Source organism: Triticum urartu, chromosome 2A (assembly GCF_056163025.1).
Source record: "Triticum urartu cultivar PI428250 chromosome 2A, HENAU_Tu73, whole genome shotgun sequence".
NCBI lineage: Eukaryota > Viridiplantae > Streptophyta > Magnoliopsida > Poales > Poaceae > Triticum > Triticum urartu.
In genome coordinates this window covers 30,106,757-30,116,291 of record NC_141874.1, presented here as the reverse complement: position 1 = coordinate 30,116,291, position 9,535 = coordinate 30,106,757, and the positions used below count along the sequence as shown (strand labels likewise).

Below are 9,535 nucleotides of genomic sequence, written 5' to 3'. Positions count from 1 at the left end.
TTAGTCCCACCTCGCTAGTTGAGAGCGCCCAATACCTGTTTATAAGCTCCGCTGCCTCCTCCCTCTCGAACTCCTCTGAACTGCAGGCCTATGGGCCTAATCTGACACTGCTTTGCTTGTGGGCCTATTGGGCCTTCTGCGGGCCTGAATCTTGGCCCAGGTTGGGTTTCTAGTCGTATTCAGGCCGTGGTGGCCCAATAGGCGGCAGTTTTTTTATTTTTTTCAGTTTTTTTGTTTTGTTTTTTGCATTATTTTTTTTTGCTTTAATTTTTAATTCTTTTTTGCTTTTAGGTTAGCAAAATTATAAACTTTCTGTTAGTGCCATTAGATTTAGAAAAATTATAAACTTTCTTTTAGTGCCATTAGTTTTCAAATTTGAATATTTAAAATTTGAATTTCTTGATATTTGTGTGAATCACAAGTTTGCGATTAACTTTAGTATAAAAATAGTTTTTTTCCAGTTTTTTTGTTTTGTTTTTTGCATTATTTATTTTCTTTTATTTTTTGCCCATGGAGATGCTTCCTTCTGGCCTAGCGCGGTTACGGACATAATTTTTTAGGACTCCCATGAACCTCTCAAAGGGGGACATATTGTGTAGAAATACGGGCCTCAGAATGACAATTTCATTGACTTTGAACTAGGACATGCGTCATGATATTGAAGAAGGATGGTGGGAACACCAGCTCGAAACTGACAAGACATTGCACCACATCACTCCTTAGCCTTGGTACGATTTCTAGATCGATCACCTTCTGAGAGATTGCATTGAGGAATGCACATAGCTTCACAATGGCTAATCGGACGTTTTCCGGTAGAAGCCCCCTCAATGCAACCGAAAGCAATTGCATCATAATCACGTGGCAGTCATGAGACTTTATGTTCTGGAACTTTTTTTCTGGCATATTTATTATTCCCTTTATATTCGACGAGAAGCCAGTCGTGACCTTCATACTGAGCAGGCATTCAAAGAAGATTTATTTCTCTTCTTTCGTAAGAGCGTAGCTGGCAGGACCTTTATACTGCTTCGGAGGCATGTCGTCTTTTTCGTGCAAATGTTGTAGGTCCTCCCGTGCCTCAGGTGTATCTTTTGTCTTCCCACACATGCCCAAGAAGCCTAGCAGGTTCACGCAAAGGTTCTTCGTCACATGCATCATGTCGATTGAAGAGCGGACCTCTAGGTCTTTCCAGTAGGGTAGGTCCCAAAATATAGATTTCTTCTTCCACATGGGTGTGTGTCCCTCAGCGTCATTCGGAACAGCTAGTCTGCCGGGACCCTTTCCAAAGATTACGTGTAAATCATTGACCATAGCAAGTACGTGATCACCGGTACGCATGTCGGGCTTCTTCCGGTGACCTGCCTCGCCTTTGAAATGCTTGCCTTTCTTTCGACATTGATGGTTGGTCGGAAGAAATCGACGATGGCCCAGGTACACATTCTTCCTGCATTTGTCGAGGTATATACTTTTAGTTTCTTCTAAACAGTGCGTGCATGCGTGGTATCCCTTGTTTGTCTGTCCTGAAAGGTTACTGAGAGCGGGCCAATCGTTGATGGTTACAAACAGCAACGCGTGCAGGTTAAATCCCTCCTGTTTGTGCTCATCCCATGTACGTACACCGTTTCCATTCCACAGCTGTAAAAGTTCTTCAACTAATGGCCTTAGGAACACATCAATGTCGTTGTCGGGTTGCTTAGGGCCTTGGATGAGAATTGGCATCATAATGAACTTCCGCTTCATGCACATCCAAGGAGGAAGGTTATACATACATAGAGTAACAGGCCAGGTGTTGTGATTGCTGCTCTGCTCCCCGAAAGGATTAATGCCATCTGCGCTTAAACTAAACCATACGTTCCTTGGGTCACTTGCAAACTCAGGCCAGTACTTTCTCTCGATTTTTCTCCAATGCGACCCATCAACAGGTGCTCTCAACTTCCCGTTTTTCTTACGGTCCTCACTGTGCCATCGCATCAACTAGGCATGCTCTTCGTTTCTGAACGGATGTTTCAACCGTGGTATTATAGGAGCATACCACATCACCTTCGCAGAAACCCTCTTCCTGGGGGGCTCGCCGTCAACATCACCAGGGTCATCTCGTCTGATCTTATACCGCAATGCACCGCATACCGGGTATGCGTTCAGATCCTTGTACGCACCGCGGTAGAGGATGCAGTCATTAGGGCATGCATGTATCTTCTGCACCTCCAATCCTAGAGGGCATACGACCTTCTTTGTTGCGTATGTACTGTCGGGCAATTCGTTATCCTTTGGAAGCTTCTTCTTCAATATTTTCAGTAGCTTCTCAAATCCTTTGCCAGGCACAGCATTCTCTGCCTTCCACTGCAGCAATTCCAGTACGGTACCGAGCTTTGTGTTGCCATCTTCGCAATTGGGGTACAGCCCTTTTTTGTGATCCTCTAACATGCGATCGAACTTCAGCTTTTCCTTTTGACTTTCGCATTGCGTCCTTGCATCGACAATGACCCGGCGGAGATTATCATCATCGGGCACATCGTCTGGATCCTCATGATCTTCAGCAGCTTCCCCCGTTGCAGCATCATTGGGCACATCGTCTGATTCCTCTTGATCTTCAGCAGCTTCCCCCATTGCAGCATCACCGTATTCAGGGGGCACATAGTTGTCATCGTCCTCTTCTTCTTCACCGTCTTCCATCATAACCCCTATTTCTCTGTGCCTCGTTCAAACATTATAGTGTGGCATGAAACCATTGTAAAGCAGGTGGGTGTGAAGGATTTTCCGGTCAGAGTAAGACTTCGTATTCCCACATTTAGGGCATGGACAACACATAAAACCATTCTGCTTGTTTGCCTCAGCCACTTCGAGAAAATCATGCACGCCCTTAATGTACTCGAAGGTGTGTCTGTCACCGTACATCCATTGCCGGTTCATCTACGTGCATTATATATAATTAAGTGTGTCAAAAACCATTGTATAACATCATGAGTAGATAATTAAGTGACCAAATTAATAGAAGTTCATCATCACATTAAAACCAAAGTACATACATAGTTCTCATCTAACAACATATAGCTCTCCAGAGCATCTAATTAATTAAATCATACATTGAAACTATGTAAAACATTTCAATGCGAAAACAAATGCGATCATAATCGTAACCAAGGTAACAATTGATCCAACGGCATAATGATACCAAGCCTCGGTATGAATGGCATATTTTCTAATCTTTCTCATCTTCAACCGCATTGCATCCATCTTGATCTTGTGATCATCGACGACATATGCAACATGCAACTCCAATATCATCTTCTCCTCCTCAATTTTTTTTATTTTTTCCTTCAAGTAATTGTTTTCTTCTTCAACTAAATTTAACCTCTCGACAATAGGGTCGGTTGGAATTTCCGGTTCAACTACCTCCTAGATAAATAAAATCTATGTCACGTTGGTCGGCATAATTGTCATAAACAATAAATGAACCAAATAGTTATAAAAAGATAATATATACCACATCCGGATCATAGCCAGGACGAGGGCCGACGGGGGCGGATACCAAAACCATCGCACTATATAATAACAAGCAATAATAAAAGTAAGAAAATTAGACAAGTATCTATCTAGCTAAAGTAAGAATTTTTTCTTTCAGAAAGAAGATAAGAACAAGAGGCTCACCACGGTGGTGCCGGCGGCGAGATCGGTGCGGGCGATCGACGGCGGTGAAGACGGGAGTGGGACGTGACGGGCCGCTAAACCTAGACAAATCTCGAGGAAAATGGAGCTTTGAGGTCGAGCTTCGAGAGGAGAAAGCTTAACTAGTGTGGCTCGGGCATTTCATCGAACACCTCATGTGCATAGGAGGTGAGCTAGAGCACCACAAAGCCCTCACCTCGCCGGCCAGAGAAAAACAGAGCACTGGGGTGCTCTGCTCGCGGGCGAGGGGTATATATAGGCACCTCATTGGTCCTGGTTCATGGCATGAACCGGGACTAAAGGGAAGCATGTGGTCCCGGTTCAAGCCACCAACCGGGACCAATGGTGGTGGGCCAGGAGCGAGGCCCGTTGGTCCCGGTTCGTCCCACCAACCGGAACCAAAGGGGCATGACGAACCGGGACCAATGCCCCACGAGGCCCGGCCACCTCCCTGGCCTCATTAACCGGGGCCAATGGCCCCATGGGTCCCGGTTCTGGACTGAACCGGGACTAATGTGCTGGCCCGGCCTAGACCAAAGCCCTGTTTTCTACTAGTGCGCACAAAACAAATGGCAAGTACAGGCACCTTTGTGACTCTCCTCCACCACCTGCCTCTCCTCCTCAGCATCCTGCTCCTCCTACCAGTCGTCCCCACCGACTCCGTGATATTGAGCATCACCAACCGATGCTCCTACACCGTGTGGCCAGCTGCTTTGCCGGTGGGCGGCGGCATGCGGCTGGACACAGGGAAGACATGGACCCTCAATGTGCCCGCTTTCACCACCGGAGGGCGCGTCTGGGCGCGAACAGGCTGCTCATTCGACGGTACATGCAATGGGTCGTGCGAGACAGGAGACTGTGGTGGCTTGCTCGCCTGCAAGAGCGGTGGTAAGCCGCCGATCACCTATGCCGATTTCACGCTCGACCAGTTTCCTGGCAACAGTTTCTTTGACATCTCCCTCATCTACGGCTTCAACGTGCCCATGGAGTTCCTTCCCGTACCAGTCAAGGGAAGACCTGCGTGCAGCAAGGGACCGCGCTGCGCGGCCAACATCACGTCAGAGTGTCCGGACGAGCTCAAGGCGCCAGGAGGCTGCAACAGCGCATGCGCAGTGTTCCAAGACGAGCAGAATGCTTCATACTGCTGCACCAGGAACACCTGTGTCCCCAACAAATACTCGGCCTTCTTTGTACGGATGTGCCCGGAGGCATTAAGCCACTCCAGTATTGCTCCCTCAGAAACTGCATTCAGGTGTCCCACAGGAGTCAACTACCAGGTAGTCTTCTGCCCGCCGATTAATCTACCGTCTTCACCTCCAAGTCCTCCTCTTTCAACAAAACCACCAAGTCCTGCCGACTCAGCCGATGTTGTGCCATCAAGCACAGGACCCCTAGCCAGAAAAGTACACACTGCAGTTGTTTCATTTTAACTGTCTAATGTCTCACTCATCCTTTTCACCGTACACCGAAGAAGAACACGACGACGCCATGAGATGGAGGAAGAGGAGGCAGAGTTCAGTAAGCTACAAGGAACACCAATGAGGTTCACGTTTCAACAGTTAGAAGTAGCAACTAGGAAATTCAAAGACAAGCTCGGGGAAGGAGGATTTGGGTCTGTTTTCAAGGGACAACTCGGTGAGGAAAGGATTGCAGTAAAACGTTTGGATCGAGCTGGTCAGGGAAAGAGAGAATTCCTGGCAGAGGTTCAGAAAATCGGCAGCATTCATCATATCAATCTAGTGAGGATGTTTGGTTTCTGTGCAGAGAAATCCCATAGGCTCTTGGTTTATGAGTATATGCCCAAAGGATCCTTGGACAGGTGGATCTATTATCAAGATGACAATATTGCTCCTTCCTTGGAATGGAGGGTACGATGCAAAATTATCACTAACATAGCAAAGGGTCTCTCTTATCTTCATGAGGAGTGCATGAAGAAAATTGCTCATTTGGATGTCAAACCACAAAATATCCTCTTAGATGGCAACTTCAATGCTAAACTTTCTGATTTTGGGCTATGTAAACTCATTAACAGGGATATGAGCCAAGTGGTTACTAGAATGAGAGGCACACCTGGATATTTAGCCCCCGAATGGCTAACATCACAAATCACAGAGAAGGCTGATGTTTATAGCTTCGGCATTGTGGTCATGGAAATCGTTGGTGTAAGAAAGAATCTCGACACTTCCCGGTCTGAAGAGAGCATCCATCTTATTACCCTATTGAAATAAAAGGTGAAGAACGATCACTTGGTAGATTTGATTGACAAGAACAGCAACGACATGCAAGCACATGAGCAAGATGTGATTCAGATGATGAAGCTCGCGATGTGGTGCTTGCAGATGAACTGCAAAAAAAGGCCTAAAATGTCTGAGGTAATCAAAGTCTTGGAAGGTACCATGGATGCAGAGAGCAACATAGATCACTACTTTGTTGCAACAAATGCAAGAAATTTCTGTATAGCTGGAAATGTGAGCTGCTCAGCTCCACCAGTAGCCTCAGGTGTATCAGGTCCAAGGTGAAATTAGAAACTCAACAAGACGGCAGTAAGATTACGAGACAGTGATAAGATTATGAGACAGCAGTAAGAATATGTGTAGAAAATGATCGAAAGAAAAAGACATGCCTGCTGTATCTTCTATAATTAGTACAATCTGAAGCCCTTTATCTTTAGTTGATTTACCTGCATAATATTTCAGCATTGTAAACCTACTTGTTCTACAGTGCAGACGGACTCGTCTTCTTCCTTTGTTTGTTTAGTTTCTCTATATAATGCAGATCTGTTTCTATTTATTCTAGCTGAAACTAATAGCATGTTCCAAAATGCTCCAAGGCTCCTAGCCTTCGACAGGGGTCGCGACACGCCGGAAGGACTCCTACACCGTGTCAAAAACTAGCATGTTGTTGCAGTTGCCGCCAGTGAAAATGGCCGTGCAGCAGGACATGCGGATGGGTGAGGTCACGTAAGGGCATCTCCACTAGGCTCCCCAACAGCTCTCCCAGGACCACTTTTTTGCGCCGGTGGTAAAAATCGCTCCAGCCATGCGCCCAAGACCACATTTTTCGCCGGATTTGAGGAAAGTTACGGCCGGCGCTGGCATGAGAAACCCAACGCGCAGGGGGCGAGCTGGGGGCGCCGGCACTACTTTTTGGCATGCACTGGCCCGCAGTCAGCCACCGTTTCCCTCTCTCTCCTCTCCTTCCACCTACCCCACGCCTCCCTGCTCCCCTCTCGATCCTCGCAGCGCCCCACCTTCTCCTCATTTCTCCTCGCCGAGCTCTCCCGCGCCTGCTCCGGGTGGCCGGCCGGCCATCCCGCCTCCGCGCCGGCCTCGGGCCGGCTCGCCTCGGCGCCCCCGCTCCAGCCGGCCAAGGCGGCCGTCGACGCGGCCCCTTTCACCGTGTGCTTTGACGACGACATGTCTCTGCCGGGGGCGCTGCTGCTCAACGGCGCGGGCTTAGTGCCGTCACCGCGCCGCCCCGCCAAACGGAGAGCTCGCGAAGCCGCTCCAGCCCCATTCCCGACGCCCTTCAAGGCCCCACTTATCCTCCCCTTCGCCCTCCCGGTCGGCCGGTGTTGCGGCCAGATCAGTGGCGACGGCGACGACAATAACGGGCTGGCGGAGGCCGCAGTCGACGAGGAGGAGGAGGCGCTCTGCCCCATCTGCCTCGACGCCATGGAGCTGGGCCGCGCCGTGCGTGTCCTCCCCAGCTACAACCGCGCCTTCCACCAGGAGTGCGTCGATCGATGGCTGGCCATCTCGCCTGGGTGGCCGCCCTGCTCCACTTGGGCCGCACGATCGAGCTCGTCCGGCCGGACAGCGCCATGCCCGCCTCCTGCAGGACCATGGTGTGTGCGCTCCCGCGCTTGCCTGTGCGTGGCCAAGGAGGACGGCGGCGAGTTCGCGTGCAAGTCCATCCCCAAGCGCAAGCTGCTGGCCCGAGTTGGTGCTGCCGCGCGCGCTGCTCTGCTGCTGCCGGTGCTCATCAAGGCGGGCGAGCGACGGGGCACGGCGAGTCGCGTGAGATGGCGAGGACTGCGGCAGGATCATCGTTTCGTCTTCCTCGCCTCGCCGTCGAGCTAGTGGGGGGCACAACGAGTGGGTAATTTTGGCCTCCCAGGCCAAAATTTTCGCCGGCAGCCCCCCAGGAGGCGAAAAATATGCCTCCTGGGGAGGCCAACGGCTGGAGATCCTCTAACGCCCATTGCTCAGGGAGCTCACCGACGCACCTGAGCTCGCCAGATCCCACGGTGTGCACGTAGTACATGGCCTCCACGGCGTCGCTGGGTAATCCCTTCCACTCCCAGCACAGCACCCGGTACGACCTCGATGGGGCGGGTGGTCGGGTTGCTGATATGGAACGCGCCGTAGGCGTAAACTATGACGATCTCCTCGGGCAGCTTTTGTTTTTTAGAAATACCTGTAATTTTTTCTTGAAAAATACTTGTAATTTATTCGTGTTCGTAACAATTACAGGTACTTGGATCTAAGATTCAAGAAAATACAAATTAACTCCTATGACTAAGAATTACAATAAAATCTGTTGCAAACATCATCTTCGTTGTATCAATCTCTGCTAGAAGAAATACTCCACAAACCTCGGTAAAGAGACTACAATTGGACTGAAGCAACGATGTTGTCACTCTTTCACCCGCACAAACATTACCAATAATAGTTTTTGAAAGCGCGTTGAGTCGTCCATCCAAAAAAATGGAAACCCTTGATTGATGAACGTACTTGGTCTGGGGATGATCCCCTACAAGTGTAGGACGTCGGATCATAATATCTTTGTTGGAAATACTAGCACTTTTTCAACTAATCTAATACACGAGTAAATGATAAGCATGGCAAATACGGTATGCATTTCATACCGAAACCTAAGCATGTGAGCTCATACAGTACAAAGAACCGAAACATCTATGAAAAACATATATACGGCCAGCACATGTACGAGCAAATAGGGGATGAACGAGTCATACCCTCCGGTTGGCCAGGCCAACATGGCGGCAGCAGCGGCAGCCTCGGCATTGACCGAGGCCTTCTTCTTGGCAGCTTCATCGTCAGCCATGGAGTCAATGCAGGGGAAGTAATGGAAGCAGAGGCAAACGGAAACGGGGGCGGATCGGGGGCAGTAGACGCTCTCCAAAATCCTTATTGCCGTTCTCCCGGGCAGGATCTCGAACGACAGGGTTCCGGAGGCACCTGCTCTCCCGACCAACCGTGCATGTGGTCGTCGGGATGGGATCATCGGAAGCAGCACGGTGAGAGGAACAGTAGATGACGGCTAGGGTTGTGTGACAGGGAGTGAGTGAACTGAGTTAGGTTTCACTCCACTGGCCATCACCTTCTTATATAGGTCGTCGGGTAAATGGACCTGGGCTCAGGCCCACGATCGAGTTCGCGGATAGCCCACGGTCCAATGTCTCGGATAGTGGCACTTCCATAGGTGACTCATTAATTAATTTGAGATTAATTAACCATTTTTGGCCGGCAAAAATAAGCTTCGTCTCGGCTCATTCCCGCAACCCGCGGCGCGCGCGTCGTGATGAGGCGGGCGGCGGAGGAGGAGGAGGAGCGCGTATATACATGTCCTATTCCCAAGCTCACAATAGCAAGTGGTGGAGCAGCCCTTATAAAAAGGTATCACTCTTCTTCCTGTACCAGTATAGTACTAAACTTCTCACACTTCCCACCACTTGTCGTACACAATAATGGGCCTTAAAGATTAACCAGGAATTATTGTCTTATATGGACCTAAGCCCATCCATAATCCAACAAACTCCACCATCGTATTTCAACTTCACAAAGAATCAAACCAATAAAGAAAGTTTGACACCACACCATAAACTCATCGGATCCGATTTGGATCTGCG

The 9,535-nt window shown here is 49.2% G+C and overlaps 1 protein-coding gene and 1 pseudogene across 3 annotated transcripts; both read left to right on the top strand.

Annotated features, from left to right (window-relative positions):
- Positions 1 to 4,232: 4,232 nt before the first annotated feature.
- On the top strand, positions 4,233 to 5,891 carry LOC125534786 (PR5-like receptor kinase; annotated as a pseudogene).
- Positions 4,257 to 6,182, top strand: LOC147983201 (uncharacterized). Of its 3 annotated transcripts, none has more exons than XM_087539459.1 (2): positions 4,257 to 5,010; positions 5,059 to 6,182. In XM_087539459.1, exon 2 carries the CDS (start codon positions 5,943 to 5,945, stop codon positions 6,180 to 6,182), a length of 240 nt encoding a protein of 79 aa, XP_087395585.1. In that variant the 5' UTR covers positions 4,257 to 5,010; positions 5,059 to 5,942. The 3 variants fall into 3 exon arrangements, with proteins under 3 accessions (XP_087395585.1, XP_087395587.1, XP_087395586.1); XM_087539461.1 differs by having other exon boundaries at positions 4,323 to 4,770; positions 4,903 to 6,182; XM_087539460.1 differs by having other exon boundaries at positions 4,326 to 5,010; positions 5,050 to 6,182.
- The last annotated feature ends 3,353 nt before the right edge of the window (positions 6,183 to 9,535 follow it).